This window comes from Heloderma suspectum, chromosome 7, assembly GCF_057233095.1.
Source record: "Heloderma suspectum isolate Gila_16-S chromosome 7, 16-S_ref, whole genome shotgun sequence".
In the NCBI taxonomy this organism is placed as follows: Eukaryota; Metazoa; Chordata; class Lepidosauria; order Squamata; family Helodermatidae; genus Heloderma; species Heloderma suspectum.
In genome coordinates this window covers 87,943,301-87,966,463 of record NC_139464.1, presented here as the reverse complement: position 1 = coordinate 87,966,463, position 23,163 = coordinate 87,943,301, and the positions used below count along the sequence as shown (strand labels likewise).

At 39.6% G+C, this 23,163-nt stretch overlaps 1 protein-coding gene across 1 annotated transcript in view; it reads right to left on the bottom strand.

The window, feature by feature from the left end:
• The window catches only part of PTPRZ1 (protein tyrosine phosphatase receptor type Z1), a 187,639-nt gene that overhangs the window by 16,038 nt on the left and 148,438 nt on the right, over positions 1–23,163 (bottom strand). The window contains exons 13-19 of the mRNA XM_084810855.1: positions 22,050–22,179; positions 15,067–15,158; positions 10,161–10,246; positions 8,062–8,082; positions 7,824–7,920; positions 6,020–6,102; positions 3,797–3,931 (exon numbers count right to left, since the gene is read on the bottom strand). Coding sequence (XP_084666981.1) covers positions 3,797–3,931; positions 6,020–6,102; positions 7,824–7,920; positions 8,062–8,082; positions 10,161–10,246; positions 15,067–15,158; positions 22,050–22,179 — 644 coding nt within the window. The remainder of the gene's footprint in view (positions 1–3,796; positions 3,932–6,019; positions 6,103–7,823; positions 7,921–8,061; positions 8,083–10,160; positions 10,247–15,066; positions 15,159–22,049; positions 22,180–23,163) is intronic.

Genomic DNA, 23,163 nt, shown 5'->3' with positions numbered 1-23,163 from the left:
GCTTCCTCCCATTGTGCTGAATGAGGTCCACATCAGAACTTACAGAGATAGCCTTTAACTGAAAAGGCACATTTTAACGCCCAATTCCTTAAGTGCAATCAAGCATGATCTTGAGGCTCCAATTCATTGCCTTAGGAAGTAACTACTTCACAGCTTCCTTATAGAGATCTTGTGCATTAAAATGGGGGCTGGTTTCCATCTCTTTCCCACAACAAACCCATTAGTATCTCCTCAGAAGTAACTTCCATTGTGGTCAGCGAAGCTTGCCTTTGAATGCCCGCATCAGAGATCCCCCTCAATTGAAAAGGCACATTTTAAAGCCCAATTCTTTAAGTATGATTAAGCGTGTTCTTGAGGCGAGGCTCTGATTCATTGCCTTAGGAAGTAACCTTCTTGGAGGTGTGGACCCAGAAGATGGTGCTGGGGGACTCCTGTTTGACTCTCTGGCCATTGGCTTGTGGAGTCCCTCAGGGTTCTGTTTTGTTCCCCATGCTATTTAACATATACATGAAACCACTGGAAGAGGTTGTCCGGAGTTTTGGGATTCAGTGTCACCAGTAGGCTGATGACACCCAACTCTACTTTTCCTTTCCATCTAATTCCAAAGAAGCTGTTGGGGTGCTGAACCGGTGTCTGTCGGCAGTAATGGACTGGATGAGGGCAAACAAATTGAAGCTTAATCCAGGCAAGACAGAGGTGCTCCTGGTCAGTCGAAAGGTACATCAGGGAATAGGGATACAGGTTGTGCTAGATGGGGTTACACTCCCCTGAAGACACAGGTTCACAGCTTGGGTGTATTTCTGGATTCAGCCCTGAGCCTGGATGCCCAGGTTTCAATGGTGGCCAGGAGTGCATTTGCACAGTTAAAGCTAGTGTGCCAGCTGTGCCCATTCCTTGAGATGTCTGACGTGGCCACAGTGACATATGCTTTAGTTGCTTCCCATTTGGATTACAGTACGTGGGGCTGCCTCAGAAGAGTGTTCGGAAACTTCAGTTGGTTCAAAGAGCTGCTGCCAGACTGCTGACTAGGGCTGGTTACAGGGAGCATACAACTCCCCTGTTAAAACAGCTTCACTGGCTCCCAGTCTGTTTCCGGGCACAATTCAAAGTGCTGGTCATGTCCTATAAAGCCCTATACGGCTCAGGTCCAGGTTATCTGAAAGACTGTATTCTCCCCTATGAGCCTACTGTGCCCTGAGATCTTCAGGGGAAGCCCTTCTTGCCGTCCTGCCATCATCACAGGCATGCCTGGTGGGAATGCGGGAGACGGCCTTCTCGGTGGCTGCCCCAGGACTCTGGAACTCCCTTCCCAGGGAGGCGAGAGTGGCACCTATGCTTTCATAGGAATGTAAAAACTTTTTTGTTCCAGCAGGCCTTTGGGGATAACTAGTCTGGACCTGTGAAACATGACATATGAATACTGTTTTTGTTGTGGTGGTTGTCTTTTAATGTTTTGATATTTTTACAATTTTAATATTGATGATTTAATTATATTTGTAACTTTTGTACACTTGTATTTATATTTCTATTTATTGGTTTTAACTGTATACGTTTTAATGTTGTAAAGCCACCTTGAGTCCTAGTATTGGGAAAAAGGCAGGATATAAATAAATATAATAACTACTTCACAGCTTCCTTATAGAGATCCTATGCATTATAATGGGGGCTGGTTTCTGTCTCTTTCCCATTAGTGTCTCCTCAGAAGTAACTCTCATTGTGATCAATGAGGTCCTGCAGGTTAAAATGGGGGATGGTTTTCATCTTTGTGTCCCCCCCCCTTTCCCAGCATAAGCATATGTGTGTCTACTTGGAAGTAACTCCCATTGTGCTCAATGCGGCCTGGTCCTGAAATGCAGGTGCATCTGGACTTTCAGGGGAAAGTCGGGGGGGGGGAGCCTCTCTTATTGGTTGAACAGCCCCTGCCAGTCAGATGATGTTCACTCCAACCCCCATCCCCACCAGGAAGTATGTTCTGTGATGTGATTTTTACTGGTCCAGAGAATCTGCTCGTGGAGCCCTGCTCACAACAACGCCGATTCCTTTTAAAAAATCTGGTACTCCTCCATTAGCTTCTTCTTCTGTTGTCATGGAAACACGGCTCTGGTTGCTGGATCAAAGGTGCTCCCATAGCCAAAATGGTCCCTTATATGCTCTTTGCTATGACCAGAAATATCAGTGGTTATATCAAAATAGGTGTACAGAGGTGTACACTTAAGTGTAATAAAGGCCAAAGTAGATATTTGCTTCCCACTGGGAGGCTTCCCTTGAAATGCAAATACCAGCTTCAAAGAGGTGACTTTTGTCCCAACTGTGGCTGGGACAGAAAGAATTGGATTTTCCCTCCTCTCCCACCAACCCTAGTCTGAGGCTACTCAGGCCACCTCATGACTGCTATTTATATAACAAAAATGTGGATGTAAATTGCATTCATGCAATTAATGTTGCATCTACTTTGGCTCTTAGTATCATTATACATTGTCTTGGGTGGAGTCTTACAGTGCAGGCCTATCCATATTTAGTCAGAAGTAACTCCCACTCTGTTCAATGAGACTTGTGCAGGCTGGGAGGGGCGGCGGGATCCTCATGACAACAGAATGAGAAGCGCGTTGTAGTATTAGCCAAATTTTAATGGAACTGGCTTTGGTCCGTCAGGGATGCATGAAGCAAGATAAGCTGTGTAGCGTACCTTTAAAATCTGGTTTTCAGCACTTGAAAGGAATATACTTCCAGGTGGGGGCAGGGGAGTAGAACTGAATGTCATCAAACTGGCCAGAGCTGCTCAACGAATGAGAGAGGCTTGTTTCCAGCCCCTGTCCAGGCTCCCCACTGCTACTACCTTATGAATGGAGAGCAACGAATTTTCCCCGTATGTATTGATTTCCCGGAAGAACCAAAATCCCCAGTTCTCCAGTGCAGCACCTGAAGGATCCTGAGAGCTCCCCCCCACTGCCCAACCCCAATTTCGCTACATCCCAGAAACCTGTTATGGAGTTATTGCTCCCACCCTATTTTTCCCCATCTGTGCACTTCTGCCTATTGCTTTCAACCCCTCCCCTTCTCCCTTTCTCCTTCTCGTGTGATAAAGTGGAGAAGAAACTTTACATAACAACAGAGAAACTGCAGAACATCAAAGAAGCACAACATTGCAATAGCTATTTAAGAGGTCCTCAAGGGAAAGAGTGCTTTAGGGTGAGTTACTAAAGTTAGCCTTTAACGCTTTTACTGCTGCAGAGTGCAATTTATTTTTTACTTCTGAGTAAGCATGCACAGAAGTGGGGATGTGTTAAAGATTAAAAGCAGGCTAGCTAAGGTGAATGAGTGTCCCCACTACTGCTGTAATGTGAGGGGCTGCTGCTGTGCTCCTGGGGATTTTCTCAATGGGAAAAAACTACTTCCGTTGGGGAATGAAGAGGGAATGGGGCGTCCCACCCCCTTGACATCACTACCAGGTCACAGAGGCATGCCCGGAATTTAATGCAGGGGGTGGGGGGACATGGCACACTGTGGTAAAACCGCCAGGGAGTGACTTTCAGTAAAAAGTTGGAGTACAAGGAGTTTCAGAAAATATGGATTTTCAAGTGGGAAGCGGCTTGTTGGCAGCAGATTGGTGATGATGTCATCTGTTGCAAAGGCCCTCAAACTGCTCTGATTTTGCACTAAATCGCTCATGAAGACAGCCCCTTATTCTCAGGAAAGTGTGCATAATTTTGCAACCTTATGGTGTTATTTAGCGGTTTTGGTAAGGAAAAGTAATGCATAAGAAGAAAATAAATAATATTAATAAAGGTAGTTATACCCTTCCTTTTTCAACAAGGTTAGTTATCATTACAATGACTTCCACATTATGTTCCCAAATCATTCTCCAGAAATCTTCTGCTGTTGATTTTAAAGGGCCTTGAGCTGCGATATAAGCTTTTGGTCTGTTGTAGCCCTATATTAAAAAACAAAAACAAAGGAAGAGTGCCAATAAATACAGGAGAAAACAAAGGGGAACACAAAATATAGTTCATCCATACAGACTGAGATCCTCAAAAACAGTCCTTTAGCAAAAGCACATTCCTCTTTGAGGGGCTGCTTCTAGTGAAGAAATTTTCAGGGGTGCAATAGCACAAACAGCAAAAGAGTCTCAATAAAATCTGGTGTTCCACATGCACTGCATAAAGGTAAACAGGTACAATCATGGGACCTTGCACCAGGTTGTAGAAATATACAAAATGTGCCCTAACTCCATAGAAGCATTCTCTCTCTCTAGTTTTGTAATTTCCTTGCAAAAGAAGAGGGGTCCACCAGCCCTATAATTTAATTATAAGAAACATAATTTAATTTCTCCTCTTTCCTTTCCATTCCTTTTTCCTTGTGCATCATGACTTTTTAGATTGCAAGCCTACATGCAGTGACTGTTTTGTTTTACTGAAATTCTTGACCAAATCAAAATACTTCAAATAAATAAATAAATACTGCCTATGTATAATGTTTCGTATGGTTTTCATGTGGCACAATTTTTTTTGAGCAAATAGTCTTATTCAGTATACATAAAGCTTCTCCAGAGGGAGCTGGTGGAAATTCCAGAACTTTAAAACTCAAAACCTATTGCCACTGTCTCTGAGTGAACTGTATTTCATAGTGTAAATTACAGACAACATCCCTTCAATTCCTGGATGCAATTTGAAACTTTTCTTGGTATGGATTTAAGACAATCTCTCAGAGCCAAACTAAACAAGATGGCAGAGGTTTGTGATTGGATGTCCCATCTTTTTACATTTTTGTAAAAAGCAGCCATGTTTGTGGGTGTGTGATTCAGATCAGGACTGCAGCATTATTTCTTTCCTCTGCACCATTTTCCCAGGAAAAATTGCCTCCCACAAGCTTCTGTTTGCCCCATTGGGGAAATCTCACAAATATACTTTGGTTTCAGCTAACAGTTGCTGTGTATGCATGAGTGTGTGCAGGCATGTAAGCATGCATGCATGAGTGAGATTTCATTGGGAAACTGACAGAGGGAAAGGTTTAAACCTCTCCTCCCCTACCACCATGGTCCTGTTACTAATTGGGCCCCTTGCAGCTGCTTTTTGCAAGAACTGTAAGGTCTGATCATGGGTCTCTTTTTGACTCTTCTAACTGAATCTTCAGAAAGCTTTAAAAGAAATCCTACACTGTTTTTATACACACATATTAAAGAAATTAGATCTGTCAGTCCAGACATAAAATCTATACAGTACTATTAGAACTTGGCATTTGGATGCATTATGAGATATTTAAATGATATATGTTCTATCACGGGTTCTCTGCTCACTGAGTAATCTGGGGCCAGACTCTAAAGTTTACAGAGGCTAATCCTAACTTACTTACAAGGTTGTTGTGAAGATAAAATGGGATAACCACATAAATGACCTGGTTCATACATGGCTTGTTGTGGGTTATTTAACTCACAACGAGTTGGGGGGCCTGCAGGCACCACTTTGCATATCCAACCCCCACTCAGGGGGTGTCATGTCATGCAAATCCAGTAAGCATGGGTTATGCAAGGATTAAATAATCACATAACCCACGGTCACCGGGTTTGCACAACACAACAACTCCGAAGTGGGTTTTTGATATACAAAATGGCAGCAGCGTGTGCCACAACCTCACCATGGTTTAAATAACCCACAATGGACTGCCATGTCATGCAAACCGACTCATTGTCTTTCTATGCTCCTTGAAAGATGAGTGATATAATAAATACATACGTAACAAAAGCCCTCAAGTAGCATCCTCATGAATACACCTCAGATTCTAGAACTACTATATCTCTATTCTTAATCCATTCCACCTAGTCAATGATTAGTCAGACTTTAATTGTCCTTCCTTTCCTCCTATCCCCATTGTCCTCTTCAGTGTATCACTACTTCCAAAGGTAAGTCCCTCCCAGCTGCTGCTGCTGCAACAAAACTCCTGTTCCAGAGACTAAAGCCAACCCTAGCACAGATGGATAGACAAAAGAAAGCAGAAGGACAGTGCAGTAGGAAAGTACACTTACATCAACATAGTTGGCATTAATGTAGTCCGTAAGTTTTCCATCCTTGTCTGCAAGTTGTGCAAGTTTAACCCTACTGTGATCATCTACATTGGGGGGGGGGGGGAATTACAATAAACACAAAATTTTAGTAACAATAGTGACTTTTCATTCTTTGTCCAAAATTAGAATTCAGAAGAACAATATATAAAATTAAGTATCATAGGCAGTATGCCTATGTACACCAGTTGCTGGGGAGAATGGGTAGGAGGGTGCTGTTGCACTCATGTCGTGCCTGTGGGTTTCCCGTGGGCAGCTGGTTGGCCGCTCTGTGAACAGAATGCTGGACTTGAGGGATCCTTGGCCTGATCCAGCATGACTCTTCTTACATTCTTAAATGGTCTCATGTGTAAGTATTCAGTCCTTGAACCAGCAAGGGAGATCTATGCAAATGTACATCTGGATGCATACTGGTAGCATGATGGTTATCTGGACCCCACTGAACTGGCTGGGTGGATCTTTTAACACAAATGGAATTTTGCAACCCGATGCAGTTGTTGCACATAACTAATTGCCCATGACTTCAGCTGGATTGGGATAGTAACTTTTACATATAGTTCTAAACACCTTTACTTGATAAGTCCCATTTATTCAGTGCACTAGCCATTACCTGATATTTGAGGCCTATGTACAGGTCCAACTGGTCCACTTCTTATTTATTTTACGTATTTATTGATTTGATTTGTACCCCACCTTTCTACCAAAAAGAGCACTCAAGGCAGCTTACAGACACACTTAACATTGATTAAAATAATACATTAAGATACAATAAAAACATTACAATTTCAGAATAAAAAATACTTTCCCCAGAGCCATGTGTGCAGATGCTCTTGATCTGTGCACAAATAGTCAGTGTGTCTGATCCTGTGGAACAGTGGAGCCACTGAGTGTGTGTGTGTTGCATACAGGCCTCCCGTTACAGGTGTGGGCCAGTACACTATGGTGCTCCCATTCCCAGTCCATGGGAAAGAGTTTCAATGGCAAGTCTGTATTTTCATGTAAACTCTTCAAATTTTGTATCTTGACACCTGGCTCTTAAAGCACATGAGTCAACATGAGACTGAAGAAGGGTTAACTTGGAAAAATCAAGGCATTGCCTCTTTTACCATATATTCCCCCTGCCCCTGCTTCAGTTTTCCTTAAAAAAAAAAAAAGCATTAAAATTATTATTTTTCTTTGGTGTTTCACATTGCTCTTGTTAGCTGACGCTCAGCAATAACTTGTAAACAGCATAAAGCCAATCACAAACTATTTCAGCTGAACACCCTCTTTAATTTTCAGCAATTATATTTCTATAGTCATCCCTATGCATTATAACTCATTTGCTTCATTCCAGTGATTTTGTATGGACATTCAGGCTTTATGAAGGACCTCATATCTTCAAAGCTTCAGTAGAGGAGTTTGTTCTGGACGTGCAAAGGGATACCTGAAACTCTGTATAACTTTCCATGCATCTGTTGAAGTGGGCTATAGCCCATGAAAAGTTTATGCCAGAATATATATGTTAGTCTTTAAGGGGCCATAAAACTCTGTTGTTTTTTCTGCAATAGACCAGCAACATGGCTACCCTCTGGAAATGCTTATAGCTGTCTCCTCTACTGAAATGAATTGGGAAGCCTCTGCAGGTGAAGGTAATTCATGACCTCTTCTTCATGGTTCCATAATGTCTACAAGAAATCATGTTCACTGGAGTGCCCAAGTGGCTCTGAATCAGGGTGACTATATAAACTCTTAACATACATGTTAACATATGTATATAATTACTCACAGGCAACAATATTTATATATCTATTCTTATTCTTGTTGTCTGGATGGTTAGAACTGTCTGATGTAATACCTAGATCTATTGTGCAGCTCTGGATTTCCTGAAAAAAGAAAATAAGCACATACTTATATGAATATACTATATATTTGCATACATGTCCCTCCCCCACCCTACAAAAATCTCTATGATATCTTGCAACTACGTCTTTACTAAAATAAGATATGTTGAAATAATTCCTTACCTGGTAAAACTCTTTCAGTGTCTAATGAAGGAATGAATGCAAAAAAGTAAAAATAAATCAAATTCTACAGCACACAACAAATGAGTAAATGTTTATATATTACAAATACAATGGAAAGCTCTTATGGTTATGAGATAAATATACACATATATACACATTGATAATAGAATATAGCTGGGTATTTCTAATCTAGAACATGCAAGTAAAATAAATTCAGTTTGAATTATAATTTTGGTGACTAGAGGTGTAATTCAAATTCCAATGGGTGTCTTCAATGGAAAGGCACCCATTGATTATAAGGAATCAGGATGGCTGGTTCAGTGCACAAGTCATCAACAACTATCTGCTGATTTCAATAGTATTCTAGTCCAGAGAAAGTGGTTTGTGGATACAAACAACTTATGCTTTATAAATAAAAATATTAATAATGACAAACTTTCCCATGAAAAACATGCAAATATTCAATCATGCATAGAAGAGATAAAATACATGAACTGCAAATGAAGTTAAATTCTATTTCAGTGATGTGACACAGAAATTAGGTGTTTAATGAGATTGTTCTTAATGTTTTCAACAACTTATATCAATACTATGCATCTATCACTTATTAATCATCAGAGTGATTAAATTCAATTATTTTGTGTGCCTGTGATATTGTCAAAAAACAACTAAAACACAATTGAAGCCTCACAAACATTAGAGCTGAACAGTTTTTCATGTCCTATTCTAAATATGGCAAATTATAGTGTAACATTTAATGATCAAGTGCTTCAAACACTGTTCAGCAGAAGTACTCTGTCTATACTCATCTGAGTAAGTTCAGATGTTATACACAAGTGGACAGAAAAAAATGATTGACTTGAACTTTCCCCTTTCATACTTCCTGTATAACATGTGAAGTTGGAACTCAATATCTCCTACAGTGAGATACATACATTTAAGATGCACACCATGGAACCTTTAAATCTCACTGCAGGAGAAATGTATGCACACCCACTTTCAGGGCCAGCCCTACCATGACATGGAGTCATGTGCCCGCATCAGGTGGCAGAGTTGGAAGAGCGGTAAATTGCGCTGCTCTCCCAAAGCCCCCCCCACCTCCTCCTTCCCTCTAATAGCTCACCAGCCAGCTGACCACTCCCACCTTCTGCTCCAGCCGCGGGGTTCCTGTGAGGGTCAGCCGAAATATCGCAACAGGACCACTCAGCATCCCATTTGGATGCTACCCAGGAAGGTGAAGCTGCTGTCGCCAGCTGTCCCCTCCCTCCCTCCTTCCTATTTGCTGCTCTCACCTTCTGCCCCAGTGGTGGGGCTCCTGCAAGAGTTGGCCAAAGTAACGTGAGAGGACTTCTCACGATATTTTGGCCGACTCTCGCAGAAGCCCCATGGCTGGGGCAGAATGTGGGAGCAGCTGGCCGCCTGGTTGGCCAATGAGCAGGTAGGTGGGGGGGAAGTATCCAAACAGGGTGCTGAGCACAGGTGCACTGGCGCTGGAGAGCACGCTCAGTGCCTCGTTTGGATACTACCCACAGAGGGGGATGGGAAGCTGCCGCCCGCCTGCCCACCACTTCTGCCCAGAAGAAGCAGGGCGGTGGCACCAGCTTGAGGTGGCAATAAGCCTCAGGCTGGGCCTGCCCACTTTACACATTACACAGAAAGTGCAAAAAGTGATCCTACTCATGTTTCTTGCACTTTGCTTAGTCCTTCTGTGATTCTGAAGATCTCAAATGTATGGACTCTCCACCATCAGCTCTGCAAATGGAAAGTGCTGTTTACACCTACTGCAAGTCTGGATCATTCCCTTTTTACAGCCAAATATGGAGAACCCATGTTCTGAAGAACATCAAGATCGGAGACTCCTCATATATTGAATTGATCACATCTGTGCATTTAATACACTTCACACTTATAAATAACCTCACTGAGGTTAATGCTCTATTTTCTATAAATGTTTATATATAGATATTTCCTCTACAAATCACATGCCACTAATATTAGTTTAGTCACATGAACATCTAGGATTTTAACACCTAAGAATGTTTAATAGTACTTTCAAAATGTGTGTCAGTCCTTCATTTTAATGGGATAATATTCCATACCTCAAATTCTTCAGCAAACCCATTACTGGCATGTAAATCTGCAACATGTTTTGGAAAATGCTTTGTTGGGATTGCACCAACATCATCTTAAAGGTGAATTTTCATTGAGAGAGAGACAGAGAGAGAGAGAGAGAGAGAGAGAGAGGTATAACTTATTGATTTTTAAATAATATTTTAAAAAAAATTTAAACACCACCCTTCATCTCATGATACCAGGCAGTATACAAAATGTAATCAAATATCCTAATACAATATACAATAAAACAATAATCAGCGACAACAATAAAAAACAAGAAATACATAAAATAGACAGTTCACACCAACCAGTTTATGATGAACCATGTTAAAATGCCCAGGCAAATAGGTTTTGACCTGATACTGAAAATAATATAATGTTCATGCCAGTCAAACCTCCATGAGGAGAGTGTTACACAATTGGGGTATCACTACAGAAGGACCACTCCCTTGTTGTCATGTAAAGTACCAACTGTACTTGGAGAAGAGCCTTCTCTGACAATTTTAAAGCATATTTAATACCATACAATAGCTTTTGTATTTATCCCAACTATACAGTGACAGAACAAAACATACAATATGTTCATGACAAAAGTTTAGCACATGGCAGGGTCCCACAATGCTGCTTTGCACAACTCAGAACAGAACTGGAAGTGTGGGATACCAGCAACAAAAGGATGGTGCTGAATGGGATTTTGCACATTAGTCCTCCTGGAATCCTGTTTTTGGATTGCGAATCCTGTCTTTAGACTACTACCTCTCTTGGGCCAGTAATGCACCCATTTTTCATTTGGACTAGAGGCTATCAGCATGGGGGATGGCACAGCCCCTGTGGGGCTTGAAAGTGTCTGCTGAGAGAAAGCAGCCTACCCATTGCTCAAGAAATCCTCCATCTGGACGACAGAGTTCTTAAGGATTACTTATAAATTTTGCAAACCTTGTTGTTAATGAGAGCATCGTGATCTGCTTTGTCTTTCCCTCCAGTTGTCTTAAGTTTCTTTTCCCACTCACACACATGCATAACAAACTTGCTTTCCATAAAAAGGTACCTAAAAATAAGGAGCTCCTCAATATTCACACCACCTTTATATACACTTTATTGAGGGAGAGCTCTCTTGTTTGTCTAAATTTTTAAAAAAATTCTCCGCATTATTACGTGGGCTTTGCAATGCTCCTTTTTCACTGTTTCCTTTCAATTGCTGGAGAAATCTGTTAAAACAATGCTATTCTCATGGCACTGGATAGGGTCTACCCAGGCCATGAGAATAGCAGTGTTTTAACAGACACACATTCAAATTGATTTATCTTGCTATTGCAAGCATGTATAGCTGCATGTTTTACTGTAAGAAACAGCATATATTTGACCTTGAAAATTCTAAAATACTAGCAGATTTTCAGGAATAAATCTTATAATCACAATTCTTAAAATCAAGACTTAATTCCAGTGGTAATGGTCATAGGGCCAATTGGAAGAAATGTGGCATTCCTAAATTCCACTGAAATCAATAGGATTTCAAAGCTTTTAACTCTGCACTGAAATTTTGCACATTGTAATGAAACTTACAGCCTGATTGTAATATGTCGGATGCTTCACTGAGTTCATATTTGCATCCAAAGCTTTTAGGATGTCATTTACATTTCATAACATAGGTACAGAAAACATTAATTAAGCGAAATATCAAACACATTCCCATTCTACAGATCCTAAAAGTGTTCAATTCAAAATAGTTTAACAAGGTAAATGTTTGCTTGGACTAACTGGTTAAAAGTTAATGAGCTTTGCCTCTGAAGGGCAAAACATATCCCCAGAACATGTTTAAAGGATCCAGCTGATACCCTGCTTGTAGGCCCTCCAGTCCAGGGGCAGCTGGCTGATGGTTGCTGTTAGAAATAGGATGCTGGACAAGATGGACTTTTCATATAATCCAGCAGGCCTCTGCTTTTGTTTTTCTTATTATTTCACACTGTGCAATTTCAAAAGTGCTTCAAAATTATGAGGAAACATCAAACAAGCTGCATAAGGAATTGTTGTTTACATCAACAGATGTTTCATAATTTAAGACACCTAGCATTTTTTAGGCTTCAGTTACTAATAATTTGTTGATGTGTATTGGGATCCATCTGTTCTTCTTTTTACTTGAATGGATTTAAATACACAAACTGAATTAGCTATTCAAGCCTACAGAAAATTGCACAAATGTGTCAAACCACCTTCACACTTTGGTGAAGGAGCCTGGCACAAAATGTGTTTTCTAATCAAATAAGTCTGCATCCTTTGCACACTTTCCTAGGAGTAAGCCCCACCGAGTATTATGGGACTTGATTCTGAACAAACATGCATTGGACTGCACTGTAAGAGAAAGAGAAGCAAGTACTAATAGCTAGACCAGAAAAGTTAGGAAAACTTGTACAAAGTTGGATAACAGGTCCATTGAAACCAATACATTTATGATTGATTTAATCTAGTGGATGTGGTCTAGGAACCACATTTCTATTTCAAATGCTGCTAAAAAGTTAATGGAAAGATAAAGTCAAGAAGCACAAAGATGAACCTGTGATCATTAGGCTCCCTATCCTAATTGGTTAAAGGGGTTTCACTTGAACAAGTGTAAAAATATAACTTATTGAATCTCATGATCTTTTAATTAAAGAAAAAAAAAAGGCTAGGGAAGAATTCTGTAGCAACTCTTCAAACTTTTCTAAAAGAATGTGGGAGTGAAAAAAGTGTTGATGGATATGCTAGGGGAAGTGCTAGGTTCTGGTCTCCAGATCTTTTCTTGTTTGCAGCTGAACTGGTGTGATAAAATATAGATTCAGCCACTTTCTGGTTCTTGGTTGTCTGGTTCAGGATACAATCTGACTGACTGTCCTAAGTCATAAAGAAGCTTGCTGGAATATTGGAAAAAGACTTCTCATAAGTTCTCCACAAAACCTGTTGTTCTGTATTCTTTCTCCTATCTAATTGCTCCAGCTTGCCAGATCCCTTTTCCTTTGTGAGGATCAATCCTAGAAATAATATTCTGTAGAGCCTTCCCACCTCTCCTTATTTGCAAAGTTCAGAGATGTTGTGTCTGTCTCAAGAGTGAGCTTCCATACTTCTTTGGAAGTGGCAAGCTTTGATGAGACTTGATGAAATTTAAAAACTGACATAATGTGGAGATTCTATTCTTGTGTATGGCATGATAGCTTTGATCCTTACCAAGCTTTAGTGAATACAACAGCTGCTTTTGTTCATGGATGGGATTGAGATCCAGCACAGGACCCCACCAGTGGAAAAGGGGAGAGGAGAGGAAATTTGCCCTAATACACCCCTCCTTCTGCAGCCTCCCCACTGTTCTAGAGGATCCTCTGGTGGAGATTTGGGGTGGGGGAGACAAGGGGCTGTAGGGGAAAGGAAGAATTGGTGAAAGTCACCTCCCCTACTTCCACTGGTGAGAGCATCTCATGCGAGGTACTCTGCTCAGGGGACACTTCTGCCTTAAGAAGTAAACTCAGGATCCCAGCCTCAAAAATTAGATATCCTGGCATATTTGGGGCTAATCCATGCCAGTTTCCAAATTAAAATAATCTCACCTGGAGCTTTCCCAGGTATTATGCATCTAGTTTAATCCCCAGAGCTGGATGTTATGTTCACACCTTTGTTCATCTATGAAACTCTTTGGGAAGCCTTGGTATAAAAGCAAACATATCTCACTGGGTTGCTGATGGAATAACAACTGCAAAGAGCTATAGAAATTATAAATAATAGATGTTTATTCCCATTTGAATTAAATGGAACTAAGATGGTTTAAATGTTAAGTATTTCAGTTTAAGAAGTTATAAATCAGAATGTCTGCATATTGCAGACCAATCAACTTGGTTTAACTGAAGTACTTGAACTGAAGCTGCTAAGTCTCATTGGAATAATCGGGAGACAACAATAAATTAAACTCCAAAGTAATTTAGCTTTAACTGGGGTTGCATTCAATAGTATCTCTTTTATTTCTCATGCTGCCCATGTCAACTTTATTGTTAACTACTAGTTTCTGTGTTGCATACATATTTAGCTATACATATATACTTCGGGTAGTATCCAATAGAGGCCGTGTGTGGATGGCCAGCCCCTCCAGCACGTGCGCAGCTCCACCAGGCCAGGTCTGTGCGTGACTCCAATATAGCACTTCCAGGGACAAGCCCTGACACAAGTGGAAACACTAGTTTCTGGAAGGGGTGCAACCTGCCCCTACCAGAAACGAGCATTTTCATTCATGTTGGGGCTTGACCCTGGAAGTGATATATCATGGCCAAGCATGGTAGGGGCTGCATGTGAACCTGGGCTGGTGAGGCTGGCCACATGTGGACCAGGGACTGTCAGGGCTGGCCGTGCACACATGGCTGCTGTTGGATACTACCCAAGGGTTCTGGCCAACATTAACATTAGGAAAAATGGCTTTTTAAGAACCATAGTTAAAAATGAAACATGCACTGTTCTGCATAAGGGCATTTTGAAGGACAGCTCATCAGCACAGGGCAGTGCGAGAACAGCCAGTGACAGTGCACTCAGAATAGTCTCTTGTTTAACAGAGTAAAGCATACAAATCCACATCATACACTGAATCTCTGGACACTGTCTTGCTTGCCCTGCACAGCAGTTTGTTGTATGCCTAGGCACTGTCATCTGAGTGCAGAAACCTATTAACTCTCACAAAGTGCTGGCTCAGAGCACCGGCTGCCCATATACATGGGTCAATCTACCTCTCTTCTGCATGTGAGTTATAATTAGAGGTCACACTGACATAAAACCTCTTTGTCAACTCCTGGTTTTAAATATGGAAACAATGATTAATTTACCATCATTCAAAAAAGAAAACAGAAAACAGTATTTCATAAAATAGAATTTTAAGCAAACTACCTGATACAGGAAAGACGGGTGCCGGGGAAGTGGATATCACCCGAGGTGACGTATTATCTTCTAAATAGAAGTGTGCAGTTTGGAAGCATTTCCTAAAAGAAAGAAATATTTCACATGAATATATATTGGCTACCTACAGCATTCTGAGATCCCTTCTTAGAATGGTGTGGTGTTTTTTTTTTAAAGAAAAGAATGTTGCAATTGAAACATTTGAAAAATCTCCCTATATACATCTTCTAAGCCAGATCTAAATAATCATGATCAATATTAGTACATTCAAAATAATAACAGGGCATGCTACAGCCAAAGTTAAGCACATTTAAGTCTTGTGGATTTCAATGGGCAAGAAAAAACCACATGCCAAACTCTCCCATGGACATCAATGACCCCTAAAACTTCTTACCTTTGGTTGGATCATGCCCTTAGAGTTCATGACATTACATTAGCAGATGTAAAATAATTCCTGTATTGAATGCTTAGATCGTTTTTACCTGAAGAAGCAGAAGATATAGCAGGCATCTGTCATAGTGAAAAACTTAAGGATGCAAATCTGAACCAGATACTACTGTTTATTTTGTTCCATGTATCACTGTTACTGAAATGATTGCTCTGATGAGATTCAACTGCTAGCTACTTGTCATTTTCATAATCTAGTTAGCGTACTCCTGGACTTGTGTTTCAAATCACCTTTTTATACCACAATGATATACCTTTCCCCCCAGAGACATTGAAGCAGAATTAAAAAGCAATTCATTATGAAGAAGAGAAGCTCATAGTACAACAGATAAAATTCAGGTGGAAGGGTTCATTAATCTCCAAGCTATCATACTGCGACATATCTCATTCAACTAAGAGATTTCGATATGAAGAGGGTAGTACATAATTTTGGCCAAGGAAGAGTGTAAGGGTTTGGAATCAAGATGTTTAATGTGTTGCACAAAGTTATTTGAATCGTCTTTCATACTCCAGATGTGAAGATAATACGAATGACATCTGGTAAGAGACCACTCTAAGCAATACAAAAGACTGCAATAATCAACTGCAGCTTTAAACAATGTAGTGTTTCCTTAATTAAAAAAAAAAACCAATCTTCAGATAATTAAGCCTGCTAATAACACTTTATATGGGTCATTTGTCTTGTTTGAAGTATTATTCACAATTATTTAAGTTTAAAATGAGATTGCTGCATCAGAAAAAGCACTAGTGTAATTTTAAATTTATTAAATTCTACTTCATGGCAACAGTGTCTAAATTCCCAATTGCTTCTTTGCCATTTTGTGGAGCTTTTTGGCTTATCCACAAATGAATTAAGTGGAAATACTTGGTTCTAAAAGCTGCTATACTTCCATTAATTTGAATAGTTTTCTCTCTCTTTCACAATTCAGATCAGATGGAAAGTAATTATACATTTTACTTTGTATCAATAGACTTTGCTTTACTTTGCTTCAATAGAGACATTATGCCATGGCATAAAGGAAATAATCTGATATATTACTGGCCTGCTGTTATAATAAAAAGAGAGCAATGAAAGTTAAGCCAGCTTTTCATACATAGCAGCAGAAATCGTTGCAAATATCATTAAATGATCAAGCAGGGCACTTGAAAACATCCAGTCTAATGCTTTAGCTGAGTTAGCACGTGGGCCTACAATCAAAGCCTGATCTATTTCAAGGAAGGTGGGAAGAATGGCCCACACTTCCTTACCAGCCATGCAAACACTCAGCATGGCCTTACTATGGACCTGCTCAACTTGATTCTCACCAAGCCAAACACAGCTCACTATTCATGTATGATTTTCAACCAAGGGCTTGATAAGTCTCTTGTTTTTACAAGTAGGAAGGGTGTCAAGGATCTGTAGACTGAAATAAATGACTGGTAGTCTGTGTTGGGCTTGGTGGGTCCCAGATTGTGCAGGCCTGTTTAAGAGGTGAGTAGCACAGACTTGTGTTGTCCATTGTGCTGTCCACAATGGCTGTGGCAGAAGCAAGCACTGACCAACCAGAATTATGGATGCTGCTTTACTGCCAGTGTATGCTAGCTATACAAGTTATAAGCTGAAAAAGAAGCAAAACTCCAGGGGCAGTAACTATTTAGTATTCGTGCTATGTGAACTGCACGCCTCATCTATTGTGATTCTTTGTTTTGCTTTTTGTTTTGTTTTACTATTGCCTAGGATCCAAATACTGTTTTGGGGTGTAAGTACTTCTCAGCTTGCACTGGGACTTTCCCTCTTTTTTTTTGCATCAGAACCAGCTTTCAAAGATCTCATGAATTCCAGAAACAGCTTGTTGGATAGCAGCAGTTAGAAAGGAGCGGTGGCTTCAGAAGCCCCAAGTTTTTATCCTCCAGTGTTATGTCTTCTCATACACACACAAACACATGCACACACAGAGAGAGATTCCATCTTCTCAGTGCACTTTCTGCCCCCGATAGGGTCTTGCCTATAAAAGCTTCTGCCACAAGAAACCATTTCAGTGCATCAAACATCATAGGACTATCTCCCTCTCCTATGGTTATTACTATTTTGCTATGCTACTAGTATCATGTGTATTGCTGTTACTATGTATTTTATACATCTGTAGCCTTTTAAAAATTGTAGTCATAAAGGTTAGGAGGACTCCCTCCTCCCAAGTTTTTTCTTTCTAAGGCTAATTTATAAATTCCATTTACTAGAAAGTAAAGTATGAATTGAATGCATTAGGAATGAAACTAATTGGGATGGCATCTGAGTATTCTCACTGACTATGCTGGGTGGAGCTGATGGGAGCTAGAGTCCAACAACATCTGGAGGACCATCCCTTGTCTACACATCCCTTGTCCCTTGCAGCAGCTCTCCAGGGTTCAACACAGGAGTCTTTCCCAGCCCTACCCAGAGATGCTCAACTGAACCTGGCAGTTTTTACATGCAAAGCATATGCTTTATCACTTTATCAGTTATGTTCATGGCTATAGGCAACTGTGGGGGCTTGAGAACTCCATTAGTCTCAGTCCCCCATCTGTAATCTGGGGGATAATAATACTGACTTATGTTACAGGGCTGCTTTAAGGATGACAACTAGATAATGCATCTGAAGCACTTTGAACATTTGAAAGTGCTATATATACAACTGCTAAGTCTTAAGTATTATTTCCCCAGGATATGATAAACAGTAATCTTACCATAAAAGGGACGATTTTAAAACGATCACTCCACCAAGCAAAAGTATATGAATGTATAACCTCTGATTTTTTTTTTCATCTCAAAAATGGTGGTATGATTGTAGTCCTGACTTTGTATAGAAGGAAGCATATAAGTGCAAAGTGTTATTATGGCCTTGTTCCACAAAGCTAATTTAACATTGCTGACATATTTAATAAAGTGCATTTTTTAAAAGTCAGGTTTAGCTATCATTCTATGGAAAGATGTCTATTTTGCATGGATTGATGTACACACAGGTCAACACAAATTTTCCTTTTCACATATTACATGTCCCAAAGGAAAGGCTGATTCAACAGGCTCTTTCTTGTTCTATAGAATATTAATGAAGTTGACCATTCTTACTTAGACATTAGTCCCATTGATTTCAATGGAACCTATTCCCAAGTAAGGCTGCAATCCTGTACACACTAAGGCTGCAACCGTATACCTACTTATCTGGGGGTAATTTCCATTGAGCTCAATGGAGCTTACTTCTGAATAGGCATGTATAGGATTGCACTTTATGTGAGTCTTTGCAATTTCACCCATCACTTACAATTAGAGCATGAAGCAAATGCGATAGACACAGATAGCATAAAATATTCTTGTTCTTCTGGGGGAGATAATAAAATATTCTTGTTCTTTTGGGGAAGATGTGAGTGAATCCAAAACTTATTATGTAACTGTGATTGTACATGGAACCTATGTATGCATTCTTGTGATGTTGTATGAGACATGCAGTGCGTAAACCAGCTCAGAGGAACACGGAAAGAAATGTATGGAAGCTGAAAAAATAGAGCATAAACTTTATGGTTTAGCTCATTGTATTTTATATTCTCCACATTCAAATATAAAAGCTTCCAAAGTTAGAGTAATGACCCAATATAACAAAAAGGAGCTGAGATAATCAAAGATCTTTTTGACTGATACAAACTTTGGCAAAACTGAGCAATTTCCCAGAATTAAATTCAGTTGTTATATTGCAGAAATATAACAAAAAAATATTAGTGACCTCTTGCTGTCAATACAATTTCTCTTCCAGATTAACAAAAAGAGAGACCTACAAATTCTATTTTGTAGTACATTGAAAATACATAAAGGATTAAATTTAACATCTGAGAAATATTACTAGTAATGGGATAGTTGTTTTAGTTTGAATAATCAAGGTTACAAAACTGTATACATATATTTTTTCTCAGGAAAACAAAACAAAATGAACACAATGTCATCTGAAAAGAACAAGGATCAGAACACCTGTAGGATTACTAATTGCACCATGCAATCCTGGTCTATGGCAGTATTTCTTTTGTAAACAGGAAAGATTTCAAATACCATTTAGCCTTAAAGATAAAACCTTTTGGAAGATGAATATGAACAGTCAGGAAGAATACCACAAAACTACAGAGAAGCTTGTCAACAAAATGATGGTTAGCTATAAATCCCACAGTAAAATCAGAATGTATAGGAAATGTAAACTAAAAATAAGATGTGAAGCTCTTGGAATGCATCTCTTTTATGGACTGGTTTACACATGCATGCATTTGCACAATTTATTATTATTTATTACATTTCTATACCGCCCCATATCCGAAGCTCTCTGGCAGTTAGTCAGCAGTTTGACTCACAGCTGAATTTGTGAACTGATTCCGTTAAAAAGAAAGTATATTTGAATGAGATCAGGTTATACGCATGCTCATCTGTGATGTTAAATCTATAACAGCTCATCCACACATACAGTTTATCACTGGATGTTGCAACAGTAAAATGATGAACGTATATGTTTGAAATGGCCATAACCCATTATTCAGATGTGAAAGATTTTATTTTTTAAAAAGGAATTACGATAGATAGATAGATAGATAGATAGATACACACACAGGGATGTCATACTTCTGTAGTATGGTACAACCTAATGTCATTCCAAGGCTGTCAAAAGTGTCATAGCTTACTGGTGGGAAATACAAATAGCTCAGTACAAGGGCTGATCCTGTAGGTCACTACATCAGCAAACAAAAGATAAAGAAAAGTTACAGTGACTGTGGGATGCAACACCACTACCTTAACTTATTTTATTTATTATTACATTGATATCCTGCCATTTTTCCTCCAAGGAACCCAAGGTGGCTTACCTAATTCTCCTCCTCTCCAATGTATCCTTACAACAATCCTGTGAAGCAGATTAGTCTGAGAGTCAGTGGCTGGCTCAGAGTTACTCAGTGAGCTTTATGGCTGAGTGGGGAGTAGAACCGGGATCTCCTGTGTCCCAGTCCAAAACTCTAACCACTACATCACACTGGCTCTCCTATACCAGATTGACTCTCTTTAGTGCTGCATGACCACTGGGTCTGACTCCAGGATTGGACAACTGGTAACGAGTGTCCGTTGGCCACAAGTTTACCTGGTCACTGTGACTTAGTCTGGGAAGCCACTCACCATGTTAAATTTCCCACAACGCTACGGAGCACCTGACACAACAACTTCAGGTGCTCCTGAGCAATGTAGGATGTTTAATATGGCAGTCAGCTTCCCACATCCAGAAGCTGCCTCCAGCCGGAAGAATGGGTGGGGAAGAGGAACAAACAGGAGTCAGAGCCAGCAGAACTTCCCAGGGAGCTTGGACCCTGGCAGCTACCCAAGGGTGCCAGGTGCTGATGCTGGCCCTGGTGCCAACCTAAGTCATTGCAACAAAATACAATGGGTGCTTCTTTATTGCAATAGTTACTGTAGCCAGATGTAGCTAGGGATGATGAAGAAATCTGCAATGGATTCAAATGAGGTTGGGATTTCTGTGACATGATCTGTGGATCTGCAGCAGACTGGCTTTTTCTGAGTTGCACTGATTCCCCAGACTTGTGGACTGGTTTGTTTACTTTTGGGGGGAGGGATTTGCACAAATTTGCACTTGCACTGATGCACACTTGGATTAATGCATATTAGTGCAAGTGGAATGAAATTCTCATACAGCCCTAAAAAAAATATTTTGATGAGCAGATGAAGGAATAAAAGATACCTAACAATCCATGAAACAGAGATGGAATGATTAAACAAAATTTGCACATCCCTACATATGGCTTTTTGTTATATTCATTCATTCATTCATTCATTCATTCACAGTATAAGATTTCTTGGCTGCCTTTCAGGGTGGGAGCCCTCCCAAGGAGGTGTACAACAATAAAACACATAATAAAAACAGATATGGCAGTGAAAACAGCAACAGCAGTTTTACAAGACACAGATCCTAACTGAATTGGCCAAAATGTGCCTTAATCCAGAAATGTATTGTGGTCACAGGAGATAAAATGTGCACAGCTTCATTCTCTGTGTGCACGCTCCTTGGACTCATATGTTGAGCAATGGGATGTGGTAGGGACAGGTCTGGGAATTACTTGTCTCCAAAAGGAATTTCAGCTGCCACAGAGTCACCTATGCTGGTGCCAAAATAGAAACCTGATATATGGAATAAAGTGATGGCAGCAGAAACAACATAATACAAAAGACTTGCCCACTTATCTTCTACAATATGCTGCTTTAGCAACAATACCATAAGCCACTATGTGTTTTGCTGTCACTGCGCATATATGTTTAGGATTGGTGGTGATATTTCAATATTCCTTAAGAGTTCTTTGTTTGAAGCAGCTTCTTTGACAGATGACACTGACTAACATCTCGTTTTTAAACTATTACTTATGACCTTATATAAATGCATGAGATGGCAAACAGAAATATGAGAAATAAGAAAGCTGTATCAAGAAATCAGCCACTGAGGATAGCATATAGAGCAATAATAAAAATAATAAAATCTTACCTCCAATATATGAGAATACCAACAAGAATCACTAGACAGATGAAAGTCAGAGCTGATACGACCACAAGAGGTATAACTGTCTTCGGTTCTGGGAGACCAATAAACGACTGATGGCTACTATTACTTGCCTCTGCAGTCAGAGAAAATTGAAACCTATATTTAAACTTTGGTAAAAGGCAAAGCATAATTGGCCATGATTTCAGTGCCCTAGGTATTGTCACTTACCGTTCTAATTTTTGTGCGTATACTGCAAAGAATATGTATTTGCAAACCAGTTTAAAGGAAATAAGCAGATAGGCTGGAAAGCAGGGGACCACAGCTTAAGCAACGAAAGCACCCTAGCAGTGCAGAATTTCATTTTGCAGCTGCTTCATAATTATCTTTTTGATGCAAAAAGAATAAAACAAAGGAGAAATTTGATTCCATGTTGTATTAGTAAATAGAACATTCCAGAATATTGAAACTGCATATATTGAAGTATATAAAGACCATCTTAATATTTTAACTGAGGAATTCTATTAGCTATAAATGGAAAGACATTCAGAAGAGAATAAATGCACTTTGGATTGTAAATATTTTTCTCTAATATTTAAATACCATAAGATGTGATAACTTTGTTAAGAGTTCCCCTTCTATCTCATTTTCATAAAAACCTGATCTATACAAGTCCGACTTTATTCATATCATATTATTAAATGTCTTGAACATGCTCTTTTTTGAGAATCAAAATTTGTATTAAAATGTTGTTCTAATAAAATCCATATGAAAGAGAGGGATTTAGAATCTCTTATTAAGATCAGGGCTTAACCTTTCAATCAGTAGCTGTTGGTAGAAATTATAGAACGCTTTGTATTGAAATGTCTGCTTTTCTTCATTAATGTATTGAAATAAAATGTTATGTCTATGGTGTCCACATGATTATCAATGTAATTGAGAACACATTTCATTATTGTTCAGTTTATTACACTGATCTTTCAAAGAAAATAATGGGAGTTGGAAACTGAAATAATAACTACCCTGCTAAGTCCACAGACTACCAAAAGTATTAGCCTAGTCCGGAACCATATGTTATATACACCAATATACTTCTGGGTATACATTTCCCAGAAATGGA